The sequence below is a fragment of the Hylobates moloch genome, unplaced genomic scaffold (assembly GCF_009828535.3).
Source record: "Hylobates moloch isolate HMO894 unplaced genomic scaffold, HMol_V3 SCAFFOLD_7, whole genome shotgun sequence".
NCBI lineage: Eukaryota > Metazoa > Chordata > Mammalia > Primates > Hylobatidae > Hylobates > Hylobates moloch.
Window position 1 is genome coordinate 51,666,323 of NW_026652282.1, and position 25,921 is coordinate 51,692,243.

The 25,921-nt window shown below is 40.8% G+C and overlaps 1 protein-coding gene across 9 annotated transcripts in view; it reads right to left on the minus strand.

The window, feature by feature from the left end:
• The window catches only part of ARHGEF9 (Cdc42 guanine nucleotide exchange factor 9), a 158,937-nt gene that overhangs the window by 80,037 nt on the left and 52,979 nt on the right, over positions 1-25,921 (minus strand). For 8 of the 9 annotated variants that reach the window (XM_032757060.2, XM_032757055.2, XM_058441416.1 and 5 more), the window contains exon 2: positions 16,995-17,174. The exons of the other annotated variant lie outside the window; for it this stretch is intronic. In XM_032757060.2, the coding sequence (XP_032612951.1) occupies positions 16,995-17,174 (180 nt within the window). The remainder of the gene's footprint in view (positions 1-16,994; positions 17,175-25,921) is intronic. 9 annotated transcript variants of the gene reach the window in all.

The window sequence follows — 25,921 nt, forward strand, 5'->3', positions numbered from 1 at the left end:
CATGAAGGCAGTGGGAAGCTTAAAAAAAAAAAAAAAAAAAAAAACCTTTGGGACGGCCGAGTGAGATGTCTCTGGATCTTCTAGATGACTTTGACTGAAAATCAAGAAGAAGGCCCAAGAAGATAGCCCTTCCCGCCACCCCCTGCAGTCCTAGGAAATGGGGAAACCATGGGGGCAGGAAGGAAAAGAAGGGTGGGCCCGCTTGGCAGAGTGACAAAATCTGTCAGGGGTAATTAGCCAAAGAGCTTGCCAGTTGTCTCAACAGGTTTAATCAATTCTCCGTATTTTCCATATTTTCCCTCCTTAAACCCCAGTTTTTTCCACATTCCTGCCTCAAGAAGCTGAAATCACACAATTTAGATGCATCCCTATTTCTGCCATCAGAAAAGCCTTTTAGTGGGTAATCACTCGGGGGGAAGAGGCTTTGGGATAGAACTAGAAGGATGGTAGTTACTTCCCAACTCTGTATATTCTTCCTTCTTTCTTTCTCTCATAGGAGGTGAGGAGGCGTGATTACCACTCAGTGAACTTAGAGATGTCACCAGCATATATCTCACTGAATTGTCACAGGCCAAAGTAAATAGGGCTCACTCTGTTTTTATGTATTTTGTATATACAGCCAAATTTGCAAAATGTATCTCTATCCAAAACCTATCACCCTCTGCAAGTGCTCCATTATAAATCTCCTTCCAGCTTCTAAAAGGTCAGCTTTGTGTCTTCAATATGCTAATAGCTGTCCTTTAATGCAATCAATAGGCAATATGAGAGATAATTATTCAAAAGAATGGACCTGGGCAAAAAAAAGTGATTTAAGGCACTGAAACAAACATCTCATATACATGATGCTGTCTATTTGTAACAATGAAAACGTCACCTTCTTAATAATCCATTAACTTTTCCCTGCTTCTCACAAAGCAAGCTAAACCCTGCTATGGAGAGGGTAACATAGGCAGGCCTTTAAGGAATAAGAATCATTTCTTCTTAGGAGTTTAAGAAAAGTCAGGTCCAAATGTTCGCTTTTGGATAGCTGGAATAAGATGAATATTTTGAACAATTCTAATGGGAATGAAGACAGGATATGAAGGAAAGGGGAAGCGGATGTAAAGGCAGAAATAGAACCACATTTAGGTTCAAGCTATACACCATGACACTGTCGTTCCAAATAACAATGAGAAAAGACGAAGCCAACTGCAGCCAAGTGAAAACAGATTCCTCATAAAGAATTTGGTAGAGAAGTCCCTTCTGGTTATAACTAAAGGCCTGTGTAACAGGGTCCTTCATAAGGAGCTTCTGAGAAGACACCTTCATCTACTGTACTGCAACAACCCCAGAAGCCCATTCCTTATGTTAAGATGCTGCTTTCATCCCAAAGAACTACTAACAGATTCATTCATTCATTAAATCTATGCCAAGTGCAGATAATGTGCCAGATATTAGGGATACAACAGCAAATAAAAAAGACAGAAATCACTGCCCTTTATAGAGCTGACATTTGAGGGAAGATGTTTCTTAGCCTAGAAAAAGGTGGCATATAAGGCCTAACTGTTTTTCTCCTGATCCCAGGTTCCCACAAAACATCCCCTGGGCCTAATGATAAGACTTTCTGGTCTAACCTCTAAGTCCTCTGCTCTTGAGAGCTTCCCTGTTCTGTACAGAGGAAGGTCTTTGCGTGTATGTCAGAGTGCACTGACACAGGTCAGCCCATAAACTTATCTGCCCTGGTTGAAATATCAGACCAGAGAGCCATTATCAACCCTGCCCAACAATCTGTGCAGGCTAATGTGTACCTTTTCTTCATTGATGCTGCAATTAGCACATATAGATGCCTGGGTGACAAGTAAGAAGACAGACAATGCCTGGAACCTGCCAAGTTGAAAGGCTGTCCTGGAAGTCCTCTTAGAGTGCTTAAAGGCTGGTTTCCCCAGCCTTCATTGAACTACAAAGCAAGGCTGATTAATGCAGTTCAATTTAACAAATACTTATTTTGGACCTATTCTGTGCCTAACCACTAACTGTGAAGGACATGCACATGAGCAAGACAACTCACTCCTCCCTCCTCCTTCTAAACCATGGAGTGCTTTCCAAATTGGAGATAATCTCTGGTCTTTATTACTCCCTTTTCTATTTTCACTGTCATTGCTCTCATACTTTTATACCTGAACAAGTCCCTGGGTGATCCTCTAGCTTTTACCCTTCCCACATACCACTATTAGACCAATTTCCTTGACTATCACATTGATTGGCTAATCCTATAAACCCAAAATCCTTAATAGCTCTCCACTGATTATAAAGCAAGTCCAAATCCCTCACCCTAACATTCAAATATTACCATAATCTGACTCCAATCTGTATTTCCACTCTTACTTCCTACTACTTCCTTTAGGAATATTGGGTTCCTCCCAGACTGGTCTATTTTCCGTCCACAAATATTCCCATCTATGTCCTTTAATCCCATGCTCAAACATAGAAATACTATAGTCCAAAAGCTTTCAAAAGCTTCAGCAACAGTAATCCATCCTCTCAATTTCGTAATAAAGAAACTGATACCCACAGAGACAGCCAGGGAGTTAGCAATATACCCATATCTTTAATATGCATTTTTATTTTGTGCCTTCCATTTTTTTCTGTTAAAATTATACGTTATACAAGAACACATTTGCCTTGCAAAAAGTTAAAATAGAAAAAATAGATTAAAATTATTAAAATCATGGATGAAAGAAGAAATATTACTACCAGTCTTACAGAAATAAGAATTAAAGGGAATATTATGATCAATTGTATGCCAATAAATTACATAACCTGATGAAATGGACAAAGTCCTAGAAAGACACAAGCTACAGAAACTGACTCAAGAAGAAGTAGAAAATCTGAAAAGACCTATAACAAGAAAAAGATTTAATGAATAATTTCATTCAATCTTGAAAACTTCTCACATGGGGAAAAAAAAAAAACCTCAGGACTAGATGGCTTCACTGGTGAATTCTACCAAACATTTAAAAAATAACTAACATCAATCTTTCACAAACACTTCCAAATAACAAAAATATAGAAATCCTCAATAAAATACTAGCAAACCAAATCCAGCAACATATTAAAAACAAATTGTCCACCTTACCAGATGCGATTCCAGGAATGGAAGGTTGCTTCACATATGAAAATCAGTCCATGTAAATTACACCATATTAGTGAAATAAGGTTACAAAATCCCACATGATCATCTCAACAGGCACAGAAAAAGCATTTGCAAAATCCAACACCCTTTCATGATTAAAAATATATACTAAACAAACTAGAAATAGAAGGGAACTTTTCTCCAAATAATAATGAACATTTATAAAAAAATCCATAGTTAATATTATATTTAATGGTGAAAGACTGAAGGCTTTCATCCTACAATCAAGAACAAGACAAGGATATTCACTTTCATCACTTTTATTCAACCTTATACTGAAGGTTCTAGCCAGAGCAATTGGACAAGAAAAAGAAATAAACGACATTGCATCAGAAAGAAGTAAAACTATCTCTAGTCACGGATCATATAATATGATATACAGGAAATCATAAGGAATCCACCAAAAAAACCTGTTATAATGAATAAATAAGTTCAGCAATGTTGCAGGATATAAAAATCAATTATGTTTCTATATACTAGCAATGAACAATCTGAGAGTTAAATTAAGAAAATAATCACATTTAAATAGGAACAGAAAGAATACATAGGAATAAATTTAACAAAAGAAGTGCAGTCTTATACAATGAAAACTGCAAAGCATTATTGAAAGAAAATAAGAACTAAATAGAAAAACCTCTCCTATTCATGGATTGGAAGATTTAATGGTGCTAATATAGCAATACTCCTCGATTAATTCAGATTCAACGCAATACCTATCAAAATCTCACCTGGTGTCTGCAGAAAATTGAAAAACTGGTACTAAAACTCATATGGAATTTCAAGGGACCCAGGATAACCAAAACAATTTTGAAAAAGGAGAATAAAGTTGGAGGACTCACACTTTCTGATTTCAAAACTTACTACAAACCTACAGTAATCAAGAGAATGGGGGACTGGCACAAGAATAGATATAAAGATCAATGAAATAAAACCAAGAGTCCAGAAATATATCCTACATTCATGCTGAATTGATATTTGTCAAAGGTGCCAAGATTATTCAAGGGGGAAAAATAGTTTTTTCAACAAATGGTGCTGGTACAACTGGATATCCACATGCAAGAGAATGAACTTTGGCTCCTACTTCACACTATACACAAAAATTAAATCAAAATGGATGAAATATCTGAATGGAATCAGATTATAAAAGTCATTAAAGAAAACATAGAGGAAAATCTGTAGCCTTAGACAATAGTTTCTTAGACATGACACCTAGAACACAAGCAACCAAGCAAAAATAAAGCGGACTTCATCAAAATTAAAAACTTTGTGCTACAAATGATACCATCAATAAAGTGAAAAGGCAACCCAGTAATGGGAAAAATATCTGCATATCATATATCTGATAAAGATGTATATTCAGAATATATGTAACTTAACAATAAAGTAACAACCTGCTTAAAAATAGGCAAAATATCTGAATAGACATTTCTCCAAAGAAGACATATAAATGGCCAATAAATACACGAAAAGATGCTCAATATCATTAGCCATCTGAGAAATGCAAACCAAAACCATAAAAAGATACCACTTCACACGTCCTAGAATGGCTATAATAATTTAAAAGGTCAATAACAAGTATTGACGAGCATGTGAAGAAATTGGAACTCTCACGCACTGCTGGCAGGAATGTAAAATGGTAGAGCTGCTGTGGAAAACATTTTGGCAGTTCCTCGAAAAGCTAAGCATATAGTTACCACATGATTCAATAATTCCACTCGTAGGTACGTACTCAAGAGAAATAAAAACACATGCTCACACAAATTCTTGTACACAAATGTTCATAGTAGCATTATACATAACAACCAAAAATAGAAACAACCCAAATGTTCACTAATTGATGAATGGATAAACCAAAATATGGCATACTTACATAATAGAATACTATTATTATTGGAAAATTGCTAAGAAAGTACAGTTTTAAATGTTCTCACTACAAAAAATGATAAGTATGCAAGGTGATGATATGTTAATTTAATCGTTCCACAATATATGTATACATATATATATATCAAAACATTACATCCCCCAAATATATACAGTTTTATCTATTAAAAATGATTTAAAAAATATGTTCCAGAATTAGACAATGGTGATGGTTATACAACTTTGTGAATATACTAAAACCCACTAAACTGTATACTTTAAAATGGTAAATTTTATGGTATGGAAATTATATCTCTATTAAAATAGATACATAAAAAGCTAAAACTGTCTAGATAAGGTGAAATTTCCCCTGATTGTTCCCCATCATAACCATATTCTACCTCTCCTGAGGAAACCATGGTTATGGATTTTGTGTGAAATCCTTGTCAACCTCTCTCCTTGCATTTATATACCTATATGCATATTCCAACAGACTCACCATTGTTCCATATGATAAAGTGATGATTACCCAGCCCTTGGTACAACCTCTTCAACATCTTTAGTAGCCCCTCCCTGCAAATGGATCAGTAGTTCTAAAAGAAAACTACCATAATATCCAGCCAGTAATTCCTTCATAAAGTCAATAAAGGCTCAAGGAGTGTCTTAGAAAGCCAGCCGAAGTTGAGGGGTTATTGCCAGTCTCATTGAACAACAGACTCTCAGAGCTATAGAATCAGTTTATAAAGGAAATGGAAGGTGGACTAGTCCATGCCACCCCTTGCTCCCCAATCAATACATAAACTCCCTTGACAACATACCCTGCCAGCAATTGCACAGCCTATCTTCTTGAACACAACGAATGATGAGGAGATCACTGTCTCCCAAGGCAGCCCTTTCCTTTTTCAGATAATTCTAATCATGAGCTCTGTCTCTGTCTGAATAAAGTTGCCAGCCAAAAATCTCAGCAAACACTACAAAAGGGCAAAACACAGATAAAGGAGAGAGATGGGAGGGAACGTGAACTCTTCAATAACAAAGGTCACCAAAAGGCCTTTTCTCTGCCACCACAGTAAAGCAATGGTGAAGTGTAGATAAAAAGGTGAATGTGAGGGACTGAGAGGAACCTGGTTAGTTGCAAGCAGAGCTCTCACTTCACACACACACACACACACACACACACACACACACACACGCACACACACATACACACCCTGTTTTGGAGCCCCAGTCTCAGCTTTCAGGAGGATCAGAAGTGCTTAGGGATTCCTGAATGTGCATACCAGGAAGCACTTAGCATTCCTGCCTGGCACAAAGACAATCAGCATGGTATGTACAGTCAGGCACAGAAACTACTCCTCTACCCCTCAAGGGAAGATTTAATAACTGTCACTAATTATATGAAGGATCATAATAAGAAGGCTGCTAACAAATTGTTCTCCCTCTCCAGCACCAACACAATGAGAAATAAGGAGCTTCAACCAGAGCAATGAAAATTTTTGTTATATAACAGACAAAAAGAGAAAAAGAAAAGACCTGTGTGAATATCCTGTTTTTGCATTTATGGCTTTCTATCAGCACATTAAAATGGGACCAACCCACCGCGTTTCACTGCTCTTCAACACAGACGTGTGACCTCAGGCAAGTTACCCTTTCCATTCATTCCAACACATTCTGTTTATTCACACCTCTGTACCTTGTATCCTTCTAATGCCTGCCCCCTACTCCCTCTTCAGGAAGGCCTTCCCTACTCTTTTCTATCATTCTTCTTTTGTCCCTGGCTTCTCTGAAAACCTAGTTCAAGAACAGTGCCTTCTCACAAACTCTCTTACTTGGACTTCAAAACAGCCCTGCAAGGCAGGCAAGCAAACCTTTTTATTTCCATTTCCCAGATGAGAAATCCAAGGCCAGATAGGGGGATGCATTAAAGTGGCAGTCAGGATTGAAGCAAAGGCCAACATTAGGAGAGACAGTCTATGACAGTAGTAAAGGGTGAAGACTCGGGAGCCTGATTTCAAATCCTGGCTCTACAACTACCTCTGAGTAACACAGAGTAAGCAACTTCAAGTTTTCTTATCCTCAGTTTCCTTATCTCTGAAATAGAAATAATATCTATCTATCTCATGGGGCTGTTGTGAGATTAAATAAGGTAATGCATTTAAAATGGTTTCTAGCACAGAGTCAAATATTAGCTGTTCTTGTTATTATCCCCTAGGTTGGCATCATCTGCCCCTAGAACAATGAAGCAACATATGAGAAACATTGTCCTCTCTAGTCAGGGAAGAGTTTCAGGAAGTACTTTTGCAATTGCTTTGCAATTGTCCCAAATTTCTTATACTCCAAATGCCACCTCCTTGACAACCAGACTCAAAAACCCTTCCCAACGAATGGAGACTTACTTAGTTGAGGCTGGAGGTATTGATGATTTCTGCCCATGACAAGGCTTCTTAAAGTGAGAACTCAAGCTAGAATGGGGGTGGATTGGAGTGTAGGGAAACCCTTCACAGATAACATAGCTTCCTTCCCAGTCAAGAAAACTAGACGCCTCTAATAACTACACTCTACTCTACCCCTAAGTCTTCTCCTTTCATTGGTTTTCATGGAATTATCCTGCTTAGACGTTGATAGAATTTAGGCTAATTAGTTAAGTAGCCACAAAAGGAGTGCTCTGCCAGGACCTTTAGAAGTTCATTTCTTCTGTATTTCCTTTGATTATCTTTCTATTTGAGCTAAAATAAAGAGAAGGCTTCCATTTAAGCTATTCAGATATGGAAGTACCGATTTCATGATGAAAGCCACACTAAGGGAGAATGCTGAAATCAAGCTGACCTGAGTTACTCATCTCCCAGAAAGCTTGCAATTATTTGACAGACATTTAGAAAAGAAAAAGAAAAAAAAAAAAAAACACTTCAGGATGGTGATGTGGCAAACACTGGCTTTGGAGTTGGAATGCGATCTTGTTTGGGCTATGCCATTTACTAACAAGTTAAAGGCAAGTCTGGCAGGGTCTCATTTACTTTCTGATCCTCCAGGATAGTACCAATGCCCTAGATGGCACCTGTTCCCTATCGAGGCTTTTCCCGCAACATCTGTCTTATGTTTTTTACTCCTTTTAGCCTATATCCAGGCTGACGTAGTCTCCTATAGCTACTGAAGTCATATGCCTCTTTCCGACCTCAGTTCCTATGAATCTAATGCCTTCCCTAACTATCCTGTACTTTCTACCTGCTAACATTTGTACAAAACATTATACCATCTACAGACTGAGAGGAGAGAGGAATGAGGAGTGAGTGCTAATGGGTATGGAGTTCTTTTTGTGGTGATAAAAAAGTTCTGGAATGAGATAGTGGTGATGGTTGTACAACATTGCAAATGCATTGAATTGTATACCTTAAAATGATTGAAATGGGAAAGGTGATGTTATGTTTATTTTACCTCAGCTAAAAAAAGATTAGCTGGGGTGGTGGCTCACACCTATAATCCCAGCACTTTAGGAGGCTGAGGCAGGTGGATTGTTTGAGTCTAGGAGTTCAAGACCAGTCTGGGCAACATGGTGAAATCCTGCATCTACAAAAAAATACAAAAATTAGCTGGGTGTGGTGGCAGGTGCCTGTAGTCCCAGCTACTCAGGAGGCTGAGGTGGGAGGATTGCCTGGGCCCAAGAGTTTGGGGCTACAGCGAGCCATGATCACACCACTACACTTCCAGCCAGGGTAAAAGCGTAGATCCTGTCTCAAAGAAAAATAAAAAAGAAATTATGGAGAATGGGCTAGAAAAGTTCTTGGAGTATATCTGTTCCAACACCTCCATCTTTCAGGGGAGAAAAGTGAGATTTGGCAAAGGGAAACAACTTGACTAAAGTGACAGAGCTTAGGCAAATCACCGCCCTTATGTATAAGTTTTCATATCTACTGTCAGACTCTTAGAGGATGGGCTGAAGGTCTAGAGTACCTCTGTATCTTCTCAGTAGCCATTTGATGATCATCTGTTGGGTGAATAAATTTTTATTAAGTCCTTCATTCTACAAATTAAGAAACCATTTTCACTGCATACTCCCTGCCTCTGGATACCTGGTCACCATGCTTTATATGCTCATTGTAGCACACTAAACAACCTGATGTTGGACCAATAATACCAGTCACTTGTCATGACAACAAACCACCCTCTGTCTGCTGCCTACTGATGCTACACTCTACCGACTGCGCTGGACTTTCTCCCAATATTTTCAGTTGGGAGGGTCCTTACCCACTGCACACTCTCAGCCTATCCCAACCCACAAGGGAAAGTGAACTTCTAGGACCTGCCCCAAATTCAACTTCATCTGGCTGCACTATTTTTCAGGGCTACTGCTGGCCCCATCCCATATATAGCATCTTTATTAAATGTACCCTTAACAGTAAGCTATGCTTACTTTATATAAATATGGGAATGAGTCCATCCCACACATGGCATTCAGGGCCAAGCTCTACTGAGCAGCAATGTCAATAACTGTATTACCTTAATAAGCTTATCAAAACAAAGAGTTGGACCAATGGGCAGAATTTTCAGGTCTATTATTATGGCTCTTTTCCCCAGTACATCTTAAAAAGAAGTTTTTCAATCCATTCTTGGGTTCCTACATATAACACAGTGTTCCACCATTTATTTGTTCATAAATGGAAGCTTACGGCTGATGTATGGCCCCAGTAACATTATTATGCCTCTTGGTAGAGGTCAGAACAGCCAAGAAAGAACATTGTCCAATTACATGTTCAGCAGGGTCATTAGTTGTAATATCATTCCTGTTAGTCTTGAATGCCTGGCAGTGTCAGCATGTCCAGGCCTCCATGTAGCCCATGTTCTCATACAAGTGGCTGAATGGAGTGGGCCTTGCATGCCTACATGGCCTCAGTCTAGCCACTCACACATAGGAGCAACAAGAAGCTGATTCATCCAAATAATGGTTAAAAGATGAAAGCTCAGAAGCCTGGAAGACCGGAGAGTCTTGGCTGACCTGGTCTTAGGTTTCAGATCTCTGACAGGCTGTAGACAGAGTGGAGGGTCAGTATATTCCAAGAGGGTTTGAGAGAGGAGCAGGGAAAAATGAGGACATTATTTCTACCATTTACATTAAGAGTTTGCTGCAAGTATTACCAGTATTATTATTGAGTGTTTCCTATGTGTCAGATCCCATTGTCAGTGCTCTTCCTGTATTTTGTTTAGTTCTCCTGACAACTTAATGAGATAGGTGTTGTTATATCCTCAATTTAATGATGAGATCACTGAAGCATACAACGGCCACTTTGCTAATAAATGGAAAGGCTCTGATTCTAATCCAGAAAGATTATCTCCAGAGCCAGTTCTCTTGGACATTTATACCCTTCCCATGAGTAGAAGCTCCAGAAAGACAGATTCTAGTTCAACATAAGGACAAACTATTTCAGATCTGTCCTGAGGTATAACTGGTGGCCTGAAGAGGTATAGGGCTATCTGTCAGTTTTCACTTCTGAAAACTAAAAAAAGAGACCAACCCACTTCTGAGTATTGTTTCTCTAGTGACCCTCTAATATAGAGGACAACAGACCTCTCAAGATGCCAGATACCCTTAGTACTTGTCTAGACCACTCCAGGAGGTGGCTGTTGCTAAGTGCTAGACAGTCACTTTTGTTCAGGACTTAGTAAATCTGGTGAGAAGATATTACTAGCACTAGAGCCATGTAAAGATAAGTGGTTTCACTCTTACTCATAATGATAAATATACTGATGAAAAAAGAAAAAATATATATACAAGTATGATGATTTTCCAAAAATTTTGTACTTTACAAAGAGCCACAGAAACAGACCTCATCTCCAGGTACTCAGTCATGGTCCTCCTCTCCTCAAGTCATCACACCACCAAGGCAGTATATACACGATGCTAGGAAGGTCTAAGTTAATCCCCAAATGAACCCGGGGGTTGATTATACAGAGAAAAACAGGTGCCAGGCCCAAGATCATAGCCTCAACTCAGGCAGCCAACCAGGTTACAAATCCATGCTATGGGTCAACAATAGGGCCTTGGAAAGCCTCAGAGCCAAGAAAACAATTCAGAATGTCTCCTACTGGTGTCGACTCTTAAATACCATCTTCCTATTGCAAAAAGCAACATGTTTCAAGAAATTGGCTCAGACTACAGCATAAGGGCTAGTAGCTGGAAATAACAGAGTAGTTTAAGCTTGGTTTACAGATGCTGGCCAGGTTCTCAAAAGCCCAGGGTAATTTTAGCTCTGGTCCTGCCTAGAGGCTGAGGGATAGGCTATATAACTCTCAAGGTTGCTTTCAACTTGGGATTTCTATGAGGGTGACCTGTGCTACCTAATTTGGAGGAATCATCTGGGTGATGTAACAGCTACATTTAAGGTTCTCTCTGAGCTGAAGAGGTCTCCATATTAAAAGAAAAAAATAAAAAACCTCCAATTAGCAAAATGATGTACTAGATGATGTAATCCAAAAAACGTGCATAGGGAGAAGCCATTAAGATGGATTATATGAATGCAAATGAGTTCTAATAATGTCATTTGAAATTCTAGTACAGGGGAGAGAAATTGCCATAATCCAGGGAGAAAGACTCTCCCTGCTAATGTCAGCCTAAACTCACAACCTATAATATGTTACCTCTAGGGCCACAAGCAAGACCTTCTATATAAATGATATAAATGTTTAAGACTAGAGACTTAAGAACACTTGGAAGCTTGAATGGATAAACAAGGGTTGGTATATTGAAACTCCTCTCAAGAACGCAAAAACACTATTGCCTTTAGTCTGGAATGGAAGGTAAGTCCTCAAGTGTTAACAGTCTTGTCAGCAGCCCAAGCCTGCCCTTTCTTGATTGTGCTACAGGCCAGAAAGCACAGGATTAAGATTCAGAAGGAGACAACATCACTAAAAGTGGTGGAGCAGGGCACACAAAGAATCAGTTCTTCCACTGAAACAACCTTAAACTGGCAATGTATGACAGAACCCATTGTTTTGGAACTCTAGAATCTAATCCAAAACTTGCAGCAACTTACAGGGGACTGTGTGATGCAGAAAAGGGCAGCAAAAATTTGGTAAGAGAGCATTGAAGCACTTTTGCTTATCCTCTTACCATCCTCCATTCCCCAGTGGCTGAGGTGACAGTGGCCCACATTCCTGGTGTGGCTTGCCAGTGCCAGGAGATAATGACCTTGTCCTTTACAATATTGTAGCTGTGCATTTTGACCTTTTTGGCACTGAGGGACTAGCACAGAGGTTGACCTCTGGCTGGAGAGGCTTTCCAGGCTGTGGCTGCCTTTGTTGAAAGATTTAAAGACATACACTGCTCACGCCCACTTGGGACAAGGGATTGTGGATGGGACAAATAGCAAATACATGCAATAGCACAAGAAGGAGGAAGCTAAAAAGGAAGTTTCTTTGGGGAATAAGGATTCATAAGGGCCACCATGCATACTAAGGAAGTCACACTATAACACGCATGCCCAGGACCAGATGCATGCTCAGAAAAAAACCTCAGAGGACCACAGGCTTGTATTTCTGGAGGATGTGTGATCTACATACAAACAGGAGGAGAAGGCTGAGACAGAACAGTTGATGACCTGGCACAGTCTCAAGTGGGTACTCCCAGCTCAGAGTCAAGCTGCAAAAACCAGGCAAGTAGTATTGTTTGTTTCTTCTTGGATCCAAATGTTTAAGGAAATGTCAGGTTATTGGCTGACCAATGAGATAAAAACAGACTTCAGCGACCATATATAACAAGAATACAGTCTTGCAAAAATAGTTGGAAAAAGTCACTAAACAAATGGACAACCACAGCCCTCAACAATCAACAGTAGCAAACCCTGGGGAGAGAAGAAAATCTGATTTCTAGAGTTACCACATTATAATATTCAAAATGCCAAGGTTTCAACAAAAAAATTACAAGGCCTACAAGAAAACAGGAACATATGACCTATTCACAGGAAAAAAGTAATTTGGCAGAAAACATACCAAAGGAAGCCAAGACATTAAACTTATTAGACAAAGACTGTCTTGTAAAATTGTCTTAAGATTCAGGAGGCCTGAGTTCAAGTCCTGGCTTTGCCACTAATTCCCTACATGAGAGTCATTTCCATTTTCTGGTCCCATGTTTCCTCAGTATTTATACAATGTGGAGGTAGGGTGACCAATGGCAACAAGCTGGGTCCTTGGGAGATAATTTATCCTACAGATGTGTTCTGTTTGACTCTCACTGTGCTTCTTTAAAAATATGAATTCCTCATTAACATTTTTTTAAATATAAAGAGTTTTACATAAAAATCCAATTCCTGGCTTTTCTTGAAATACTAGAAGATCTGGCCCCTCTGGGCTTTCCTCTCCATTATATCCCACTCTAATGATGGGAACCATCCAAGTCACTTTTGCTGTCTTTAGATGGGGCATGGATCTCCCAGTTGGACACAGGTGCCCACTTACCCCTTGTCTCAATTTGTTTCACTCACTTAATTGGCCCCTGTAAGCATCTAAGTTGGCCACTCTTGGCTAAGATGGCTCTTTCCAGTTCTAAATCTACAGTGAATCTAGGGTTTCATAAAGATGAAAAGCTTTTCCCAAGTATCTCTTTTTGCAGCCAAAAAGAGATAATACATAAATAAAAGCCAGGTCACACTCTGGAACAATGGGCTTTCCTTTGAAAAGTAAAAGTTGGGTTTCCATGATATCTGGTCTGTAGAAAGCCAAGAAATGATGGTAATGATTGGCTTAGGTGATCCTTTCATCTCCATACTTCCAAGCAGGCCAGAAACCAGAGAAATAAAGAATTTGAAAGAACAAGAAAAGTATATATCCAGCTCCTGATGACACCTCAGCAAGCTCTTCACTTTCTGACCAAACCCATGCCTTGTCACATGAGCCTCACCTCCCATCAGTAACAGGTTGTCATGTGTCCTGTCCACAACCTACCCTTAATTAGGCAGCAAGCTCTCCCCAGGCCATGGCCCAAAGTCAGAAAAAAAAAAAGGTTCATTTCATGCACAGTGACAAAGGAAAAGGGCCTGAATGACTTGAAGTTAGGGTCTATTAGACAAAAGGAGGCCCACCACAGAGGTGGGATTTGCTACGTAGAGACACAATCATATCCTAGCAGTCTACCCTTAGCTCCTAGCAGGGAAACCAGCCCAGGAAAACAGCTGAAGATGTCGACAACTTGATATAAGGACTAATGTTCAGCAAGTTTAATTCATTTAACCTTACCAACTACTGGGAAGATATATCAGCTCCTACATTGCTCTTGTGAAGCCATGTCCCCAGTACAGAAAGGAAAGAACCTGAGAATACACACACACACACACACACACACACACACACACAAGCACATACAAGTATGAAATTCTGAACAACAGAGGAGACAGGTGTGAATAGGTCAAGACACATATACTTGGTAAGTTCCTGTACAGTGGCTAAATGGTATCATAATTCCTCTTTACAAGTATCCAGCATATCACAGGTAACAAAGCATTTTTACAAGACCGAATTGTCCCCATTTTACAAGGAAGAAAACTGATATTTGAAGATGCATAGGAAGCTGTTCAAGTTGCATTTTTAGTAAGAGAACTGAGGCAAGCATCTGGGTTTCCCAGACTGCAGGTTGGGTTTTAATGTGTAACAACAGGTAGGGCTAACTTGAACAGAACCACACTAAGCACCCTTGATTATCCATCCTAGGGTTCAAATGTCAGCAATGAGACTTCCAGGTAGGGAATGAAGATACCTCACCATGTCAGTCACCAATTTAGTCAAATGATCTTATTTTACTAGCCTGGAGCCTGGGTGTTAGTGTTTTTCTTTGTTTGGGTTCTTCTTGTTTTTTGGTTTTTTGTGCTACTGAAGTGATTCTGTTGTATAGCCAGGGTTGAGAACCACTTGGGCTAGACTCTGTGGCTGCTGGGGCTTTCTTCCCGTAGGAACACTCCTCCTGGCCTTGGACTTAGGGGCATTAATGGCTGCTCACTGATATTCTGAAGTCTGGCTCTGTCATTTGCTTCCCTGAGCCATCCTGGCTTGCTCAATCATTTCCCTCCATCCTTCAATTTACTATTTATTATAAAAGTGACATTTCCCTGAAAATGAAATGCATTTGGATTTGGATGACATCATCATTTAGTACAGTTTAATCCTTCTTTTAAAGAGGGAGATCTGTAAGCACAAGACATACTAGCTGTATGTATACAGGGCCTCACATTAGTCCTGAAGGTCTGTGGTTATTGATACGCTTTTTCTGACTATCCCTGGGAGTGATTCATTAACCAGCAAAGATGAGATGGGACACAGATGGCATTTGCAGACTCTGACAGAAGAGAAGAAAAGATTGGATATTTCATTAGAAGATTCTCATGATAGAAGGGAATGAGAGGTAATTTTGTCCATTCCTCTGCTTCTAGGCAGTGCCCTCACCTAAACTGTCCCAACCAGGTAACAATACTTTCTGGATTTTTTTTACCTTGAGGAAGGAGGCCTCTATCAACCTCGAGGGAAGCCTTGATACATGGACCTTCTTGGAGCTAATAAGGTAGTGGTGATGATTATAATTATGATGATAATCATAAAACAAGTTACCATTTGCTAAGTTCCTAATATCTGTCTAGCACTGTGCTAGACACCTTATTGGCATGTATGATCTAATTCCTTATAAAAAGTCTGTTATCCCTATTTTTCAGATGAGGAAATCAGGGCTCAGGGAAGTTAAAAATCTTACCAAAAGCTATAGAGCTAAAAGGTAGCAAAACTGTATCTCAAGTTTTCTAACTCCAAATGCCCTGTTCCTTTCTTTATATCACATTGTCATAATTCTAATATTGAGGCCCTTCAACCTCTAGGAGCCCTAGCTAGCCCTTCTGACCTTTTGTTTGGGGTCTAGAAGACTTCAGCCTAATTTTACAGGAGAAACTAACAAAATGTGATAGGCTGTCATAAGGATAGTTATAACACACCCTCATGTAGCTTCAGTACTTGTCTTGCCACAAAGCAGTTTTTGCATGTTTTATCTCATTCACTGTGACATGCCCTGGCATTAAAGAACTGTCAAGACCATTGTGCAGATGAGCAAAATCAGAGCTCAAAATAGTCAAATAGCTGATTCCAGCTCACAATTCCAAGAAAGAATAAGAGCTGAGACACCTAACCAATGTTATTCTCCCATGGTACCCCGAGGTCATAAGCACATTGGGATCACTTCCTTTATAGTGACCCAGAAAAAGCAAAAACTGCTGAGAAATTCCTCCCAAGAGCCTCTCTTTTAAGGGCCAGGTTCTTCATGGTACAATGTCAGAGAGGCAGAAGGCTTACAAGACCTTACATGCCACTTGCTTCCCACCCCCAGCACATTTAGATCCCAGCCACTTGATTCTCTTGAAAAAAATTAAATCTGATATCAGTAAGCTCTAGCGCCTGGGGGGCAGGGAGCTCACACTCTTATATTAACATCTGAATACACAGTGACAACACACAGGGGTGTGAGAGGCAAAGAAGTAGACAGGAAGGAGAGGAGGAGAAGATCAGAGGAGCAAGAGGAGGAGATGGGAAGAAACTACAAGAAGAAAGGATAAAAAAAAGATGAGAAATAGAAAGCAGAAAAAAGAGAGATAAGAAAGACAAAAGTTCACAGCAATATAGGGTTAAAAAGTTATTCAAAAACCACCAAGGCCAACCCCAAAAGAGGAAACCAAGACCCAGACAAGGTAAGTCATTTGTACAAAGGTGGGAGGTGGTGGGGCGGGGGTGTTAAACAAGAGACAAATGAAAAATCTAAAAATTAAAAGGGCACAGATTAAAGGAAGCCCAGGTTCTCTGTATGAGACAATTTAAAAAAAAGGAAAAAAATATGAGAAAAGCCACCAGGAGAGAAATAAACAGGAGAACAGAGGCTGGTGAAGGGGAAGCCAGGTACAGGCAGCCAAGGAAATAGGAGAGGAGAGTGAAGACTGACACTCACCCTCACAAAGCTGGCAGGAAACCATCCCTCCTCATCGTCGATCTGGCCCCACCACCAATCCTTGTTGGAAGCATCCAAGACTTTGATGACGTCGCCAGCTTTAAATGCCAACTCCCGGTTGGCCATGGTGACGTGATCCCATACTGCCTCAGCACTAACGATGGAATCTCCAGTGATCAGCTTAGGAGACAAAATGAGAATGTGTTCAGTCCAAACAGCTACCTTGCTTGCCCCTTCCCCCACCCACAGAGCTCTACTACTTATAGAGAAACTCATATACTCAAGTGGTGAGAGATAGGGGTGAGGGGGATGGCACTGGAACAAAAGTTCCATTAGACCGCAAGACAAACAATACTGTCAACTCTCTGTTAGCCAGTGCATGGAATGACCCAGAATACGAATATGTACTACATATGCCTCATGTTTTTTATCCCTAATCATGAACTTCTCCTACGCAGAACAAAGAAAGCTCCAGTCCATCTCTCCTTGGTGCTTCAAGGCAGCTCTAGGTCAGTAATGGGTGGAGAGGCTGAAAGCAATAGCTAAAATGAGACTCAAGCTTATTTGCTTTCAATTCCCTGTGCTCCTCCCCCTTTCCTCCTCCTCCTTGGAACTGACCAATTGAGAGTTGGTGGTACATTATTTAACCCCACCGTGCCCCTCCTCCTGGGGTAACAGACCATAACATTCCTCACGCATAATGGACCCCAGTCCTGCAGCCTCCTCTCACTCACACATGATGCCATCCACAGACGTCATGGGTAGGAAAGAATATGGCTTTCTGTGATGCCTTGCACCCAAGAAACTCAACTTTAGCACAGATTCTCTCAGTGATTGATACAGGAGGGGGAGAGGTCTGGGTTGAATTCTGCATTTGATGGATGGCAAAACTGAACAACAAGGAAGTGATGAGCTGGAGATCAACCAGCAAGGCAGGACTTGTGCATGGAATGGACCCTAACCCCGCTCACTAGACTTCATGGCTAGCAGGACTGGGCTCCACACAAGAGCAGGCAAACATCTATTCCACTGCCATACCAGCAAACAGACATTCATGAAACTCATCTAAGCACAGTGATAGGGATGGGGTGGGGGTGGGGAGGTAGTCTGCCCCTCTCTACCATCCTGCTCACTGTGTTATTTGTTCTTTTTCCTTCAACTGTTCCAGCTTGTATGGGCCATCAGTCTTCTCAGCATTTGGGGTAACAGATTCCAGAATAGTGAACACATAGCCTATCAGGCAAAGAGACTCAAGCACTCTCTCCCAAGCATTGAATTTCTGAACAAGTCTTCTAGAAGTCAGCTTTTCCATCAGCCTACTTTGCTCAAGGAAATAATGGCTCCATAAGACCAAAACTAAAACAACTTTAAGACAATAGAAATAGTCTATAGAAGATACATCCTCTCTCATATATCTGCCCTCCAACATGCTAGCCACAGAATAACCCTAGGTTCTCAAAATAAATGCACAACACATACGAACACACATGTATGAACACACACACACACACACATACACACATGCTGATCTTTGACTTAAGTTAACATGTTTTGTTCAGGTCCTGCCTGATGCATCTGTCATGGCTCAGGATTCATCTTTGTGCCTTCCATAGAAGGTAAGGCATAGGGTGAGCTCTTCAGGATAGATAAAAAATAAATTTCCAGCAGGACTTTCACAACACCACCTTTCAAATACCTCATGCTTTACGCTTTGCAAAGTGTTTTCACATCTACTACATCACTTGATCCTTACGGAATAAACTGGGCCTCACTATTACCATTCATTCATTCATTCATTTTTATTTTTTGAGACGGAATCTCGCTCTGTTGCCCAGGTTGGAGTGCAGTGGCACAGTCTTGGCTCACTGCAACCTCCACCTCCTGGGTTCAAGCGATTCTGGTGTCTCAGCCTCCCAAGTAGCTGGGACTACAGGCGCACGCCACCACGCCCAGCTAATTTTTGTATTTTTAGTAGAGATGGGGGTTTTTCCATGTTGGCCAGGCTGGTCTCAAACTCCTGACCTCAAGTGATCTGCCCACCTCAGCCTTCCAAAGTGCTAGGATTACAATGTGAGCAACTGCACCTGGCCATTTACCTATATTTTAAAGATGGGGAAACTGAGGCTCAGAAAGGTGACCTAGACCTTCAGCCAATAAGACAAGTAATACATTATGAAGCTGGGTCTTCTAACTTTGTGTGCTCTTATAATTATCAAACTGTACTACCAATGTCTACTCATTATCTATACTGAACTCCATCTATGATATGATAAGCTAGTTGGCTCCTATTCTTAAAGAACCCTACAGGAGATTTACACAGCCATCTTTAATCATAGGTGCCCCTGATGCTGAGGACATTCATTTTTATGTTGAACTTGCTTTCTTCCAATTGTACTAAAAGTCAATTTCTCCTTGTTTTGGCCTCAGTGAAGAAAAAGAAAAGCTGGTCACTGGCCTACTAAAGTAAATTTTTATAGAGAAGTCTCCCCTGTCCTGGAAAAGATGGGTCCCAAGTAGGCATTGTTAGAACTCAATAAGCACATACAGCCCCAACCCAGAGCACCGTTAAGACCTGTAGTTTAAAGCTATATCCATAGCTTTTTATCAAGGGTCAAAGAGTATCTCAGTATCAGTTACTAACCTTCTGCTCAGGACACTATCTGTGGTGCTCTTTGAGGTCCCCCAGGCCCAGATCTGGCTGATTCCATTGTCTATACTTTTTTACTTTGCAGTCTTCTTTTCAGGAACTCCATGCCTGGCTTTTCCCAGAAGCAGATAGCTGACTTTTGTCCCCCATTTAGTCCAGCTGATATACCTGGGCCCTCAGGTCACAAGGCTCAGCTATACCCTGGACAAAGCAAATCTAGGACCCAGTGGTCACAAAAACAACTAACCAACTTGCAAGCCTGTTGTCAGGGCCTACTTAGAATCAATGACTGTCAGAATTGGACAGAATTTTAAAGATCATCACCTTCATGCCCTCATTTTATAGATGAGGTTTAACAAAAGTAACTTGCCTACAGTCATCAAATGGTCAGCCTCCTGGACTAGTGCTTTTTCTAACATAACACCACAGAGAGGGAATACAGGCAGAAAAAATAATCTGAATTTAAGATCTTGTTATACTACTAGCTAAAGGTGTAATGATAATTATGATGATGTTAGCTAATACAAAGCGCTTACTATATGTGAGGCACTATTCTAAACACGTTATATACATTAATTCATTCAAGCCTCACAGCAGCCCTTTAAGGAAAAACTATTACTATTCATATCTTACAGATGAGGTAGCTGAAGCTCAAAGAAGCTAAATAATTTGCAGTTCACACAGCCAGTAACTATTAAAGCCATTATTCCAGTAAAGGCACAGTCTGGCTCTAGAGACTCCGCTCTTAACTTATAAACTATTCTGCCTCTGGGTCCCAGTTTCTTCACCTATAAAATAGGGATAATTCTACTCTACCATCTGCTTTGTGGGCTATAAAACACTGAACTGAGAGCTGACAGGTAGGTGCATGGAGGTGAGAGGAACGCTAATCCAGAAGGGGTTAACAGCTGTGTGGGGCTTCTGCGTTCTCTCCTCACAAACACAAGCAGGAGCAAGGGGATGTTCCTCCCTCATCTTCTGAGTTGTTTTTAAAATGTAAACTAAAATTAACCTGGAAATTGGTTCCAAATCTTCCATTTGTGTACAGAATTAACTTTTAACTTGCTACAATTTTTGTTAAAATGCACTTTGCTCTGCTCATCCATCTTCCATCCAACATTCATTCATTGAGCTCCTACTGTGTGCGGGGATCTGTTCACTGTGACTCAGCTGCAGTCCTTACCTGAAGAACAAAGGGTTTCCAGGTACCAACAACGCATGTCTTTCCAGCAGCATGCAAAGGTGGTTTTATGGGCAGGCAAACCTACCTTCAATTCTGGGCTTTACTACTTTAGAAAGTAGCAATGACAATAGGGGGTGAGGAATAGAAGAGGAGTCAGAGAGACAAACTTGAATGTAATTGTCAGCATGTAATTATGACATCTAGGAGTATAATTTCACAAAAGCCAAAGAGTTTCTAACTATACAACCTTGGGTCTCAGTTTTTTCATCTGCAAAATGGGGGTAATAATGTTTGCCTCACAGGCAGGGTTACAGAGAGGGTGAACTCAGATGGTGGATATACAGTGCCTGGCATGTGCTGGCCTAGTACAAGACTTCGGAGAAAGGAGGTTGATTATACATGGGTATTGGGCTCTAGAAAGGTTTTGTGTGGCAATGAAGATAGCCCTTAAAGAATGGATAGGATGGTACCAGATAGAGAAGGAAAGGGAGGGGCATTTGAAGCAGAGAAATGAGATTAAGCAAAGTCTCAGAGAAGAAGACTGGGAAATGTGATGGTGAACAAGTAGTGGAGTTTGGAGAGGTTAGGAATGGGAAAGAGGAGTGGAGGGAGTGATGGCTAAAAAGGTGAGTGAAGTCATGTTTGAAGGACCTTGAATCTAGTTTGAGGAAAAGAAAAAGGTCAAAGTTAATTTTTGGGTGCAAACGTCAATTAAAGCATAGGGTAAATTAGGAGGAAATATTGGCTTGGCTTTGCAAGAGAAGAGATGACAAATTTTCTCTTTAAGGTGTTAAATATGGGGGACCAGCAGGACATGCAGGTGGGTGGGAAGCTCAAGAGAGATTAGGGTATATATACAGGTTTGGGAATCAATGGCCCAGAAGAAATTGTGAAAATCAGAGTTTGCCCTGGAAAAAAGTGCTTAGAAGGCCAGAAGCCTTGGGAAATCGAGATTTATGCTTAAAGATGGAATGTGAGGTAAGGAACAGAAAAAGAGCTACATAAACAAAACTAAAAGAAGGTGTTAGCACGTCATTAGGATACAAAGGAGCATGATCTCTCAAAAGTTGAAGACAAGAGTTCCAAGCAGCAAGAGCTTATCAACATTATCAAATGGTACAGAGCTATAAAAAGAAAACCAAGAAAAGGCCATTTGGGAGTAGCTATAGCAGGGATTATATTCTCTATTCCCAAACTGGTTTATATTCCTCTCCCTGCCAAAATCCAACTGTTACCATCCTTCATCTTGCAAGCCTATCATAAAGCCAGAAGATGGAGCAGCATCATTCTAGCAAGGTACTCAAAGAGCTCTGAGCCTTAGGACAGCACTACTGTGGCTTCTAACAAAATAATTCCCAATCCCCAGGACATTTCAGAGGAAGCACTAAATATAGGGTAGCTCTTGCTCAGACTTACAAGTGAGTGGGACACATAGTGTTTCCCACTCCCACATCAACAAAACTTTTGGACATGAATAAGAGGATGGGGAGGGTTAAGAGTCCTGCATTATGCTTAAAGACAGAATAGGATATTATTTCTTTGTATCCAGATTTCCAAAGACAATCCTAGTATCAAATATTCTATCTAATTGCTCCCCAAAGTAGATATATCTGTTATCAGCTGTCATGTGCCTTGATTTTTAACCTAGAAATATGATTGCTATACCCTGGAGGCACTGGGAGTCTGAGATCTAAGGCTGGTCTCTGTGACCAAAAAAGACATGTGTGTTTGCAGTGAGTTTGGGGTGGCCAGTGGACCCTTTCAGTAGGAACAAAAGAAGAAATGGAAAAGACAGAAGGAAAGTAAAAGAGTTATAAAGGGAAGGACAAAGCAAGAGAAGCTTACACTTGTAGAAAACGTATGCTGCAAACTGGATAAAGGGCTTTCTTTTGTGATTTCAACCTCTATAATTCTCCAACGTAAGCATTAACATCTCCATTTTTACTGAAGATAACTTGTGAGAAAAAACAAATAACCCACAGTTACCCAGTTAGTAGGTGGTGGAGCAGATTTCAATCTCCAGTTGGCCTTACTCTACAGCTTTGCTATTTGCCAGTCCCCCACGGAACCAGTCAAATGGCAGGGAGGGGGACCAGCTCACCCTGTGAATAACCTACAGCAGTGATTCTTAGTTCCTCAGAGGGCTTGTTAAAACACAGGTTGCTGGGCCACATAGGTCTTGAGTATTGATTAGGTAGGTCTGAAATGCAGCTTGAGAACCTGCATTTCAAACAGATCCCCAGGTGATACTGATGTTGCTGGTCTGGGAATCACATCTGGAGAACCACTGCCCTAATGGACTTTCCTAGTGTAGGCCCTACCCTTGCCTCTTCTGATGCCTCATTCTTCACAGATTTCCCCATGCCACACCGTATGTTGTGCTCCCTGCCTCCAGCACTCCCTGCCTATCTACAAGGCCTTCCTCAGTGGTTGGTAAATGTCTGAAAAAGGGTATTTGGGGTCATGTAAGCAGTATGCCCAATGTCAGGCTGTGTTAACATAGGAAAAAACTTGGGATTATGGCTGTCACCCAGTCTTTTAGAGCCATGCCACTTATCTACAACTTCTTGTTCTTCCCCTCTAGTTCAACAGCACCACCCCCAAAATAGATATTTAATTAGTCTTGGTGGCTGTCAGAAATATTAGTGCTTTAATAATAAGAAGCAGAAGGGATAATGGGTTAAAAAATGTGAACCTCACACGTATGGAATAGCAAATATGCCAATTGCCATGCTTGCTCCCTTAAGCATATCTAAAACAAGCTGAGATTTTATGCTCTCTCCTGAAAAAGCTAGATTCCTTTTAATACAGCCTTGAAAACATTCTGGCTATCTTGCCCAAAGTGTTGAAGGATAACCATCCTCCCTATTTTTGGAAAAGTGTGAACCAGGCTGCCCCAACAACAGCTATGAGGTACCATGGTGTACAGTAAAGACTCAGATTGGCTATTGGAAGAAAATCTGCCAGTAACTCACCAAATGATCTTGCACAGGTCCCTTTCCCTGTCTGTTTTTTTTTTTTTTTTTCTTTTAGACGGAGTCTTGCTCTGTTGCCCAGGCTGGAGTGCAGTGGCGCAATCTTGGTTCACTGCAACCTCCACCTCCCAGGTTCAAGTGATTCTCCTGCCTCAGCCTCTAAAGCAGCTGGGATTACAGGCATTTGCCACCACATCTGGCTAATTTTTTGTATTTTTCGTAGAGACAGGGTTTCACCATGTTGGCCAGGCTGGTCTTGAACTCCTGACCTCAGGTGATGCGCCTGCTTCGGCCTCCCAAAGTGCTGGGACTACAGGCGTGAGCCACCGCACCCAGCCTGTCTCAGTTTTTTTACATGTCAAGTGACAGACTGGAACCATACAGATGACCTCTCAAGTCCCTTCCAGCTCTGGTATTCCACTGAGGCTAACACTTACTCTGCAAAGGACAGGGATGTCATTATTGCAGCTTAATTCTCCTCACCCTTCTTTGTGCTTGATAGGATGCTTTTACTGCTTTCTGCTAAAAAAAAATGAGAACTTTTTCCTGAAGATAAGTCACTCTAGCATTGCTGGCAACACAGTCAGACTACCTGGGAAAATTGAGAAATGGGCTTCCCACTTAAACCCTTGACTGCCACATTCAAAAGTCAATAGGGACCTTTGCTTTTTGTTCTCTCCACTTAGTTCTTCAGATAAATCATCCTTCTCATGACATCAGTTCTCACTCACCTCCGGTCCCATATTTCCTACTGCCTGCTCCACATTTCACTGGATGGCCTGCTACCACCTCCAATAAAATGCAAAATTCATCATATTCCCCCATTCCCCCTCCTTCTCAATTTTTCCCATTTAAGGAAAATCTTCTGGGCCTGCTATTTCTTTCTTCTTCATGTCTCTCCCTCTCAGATACAATGCATTCTCTTCATTCCCACTGTCTCATCCTGGTCCTCATCAGCTCAAACCGTCTCCCAACTGGCTTCCTTGGCCCTTACAGGTCTGTCCCTTCCTCAAGCTACGCCTTAATGATGCAAATCTTAAAGCATTTTTGCTAGTATCACTCCTCAAGCTCAAGAAGCTTCAGTAACTCCCCACCATCTCAAAGCTCTCCTTAATCTAGCCTCATCTCTGGATCCAACCTTTACCTCCAACAAGGCAGGGGCTTTCCACCACTCTTGCCAAAATGAGTCTCTTGCATCCTTCTCATGACATCAGCTGTCACTCACCTCCAGTCCCACATTTCCTACTGCCTGCTCAACATTTCACTGGATGGCCTGATACTGCCTCCAATAAAATAATGATCAATCCTACTTCTGTGCCTCTGATTTGGCCATATCATTAGCCAATGGTTACACGTAGCGACACTGGAGCCAGGCTGCTTCTTCCTAGTTGCGTGATTGTGGCTGACCTACTCCTTAATCCCTTCTCTGATGACTCCAGGCTGTATCCTCTCTCTCTCTTTGCCTCTTTCAGTAACCTCATCTACCTAGGATAAGCAGAAAACAAAAATTTGGAAGAGTTATTCAAGTTGTTGACCAGTGTTTTTCTTCAAATAACCAGAGTGTATACTTCTGAATGATAGGTCTAAAACATAAGCTTAATCCATAATGAACAATTTGTATACTCCATCTAAAGTTCTGACTTGAGTTCTAAAAGCAAGCAAACTCTGAGGCAGAACACAGCAATAGAGTAAGCACCTCTGTCAGGTGGCAGAACAATCTATGGGGCCAAGGAAATTGTTTACATAATATGTACCCAGCTGCCCTATATGCCAGTCCATTGTTGCCAGGATTTATTGCCAGATGGCTTCTATGGCAAGCCAGTTTTTGCGAAAGATCTGCATTGGTGCCCAGTGATCACCAGGGAAAGAAGCAGAGATAGCTGTTACGTAAGAAAAATCCCACTATGAATATCAAAAACATCCCAAGAGTTGCCTTTTCTTTTCCTCAGGTTTTAACATTTTGCACTTGATTGTTTCCAGTTTCAATGTGGGTGTTGCTATTGCCCATAAGTAAATAATTTCATTTCTTGGCAGAATAATTAATGCACTCAAGTGATAATGACTCTAAATATGCTGAATGGAAGTATGTAAATATATTTTTTCATGACACAAAATCATCTTT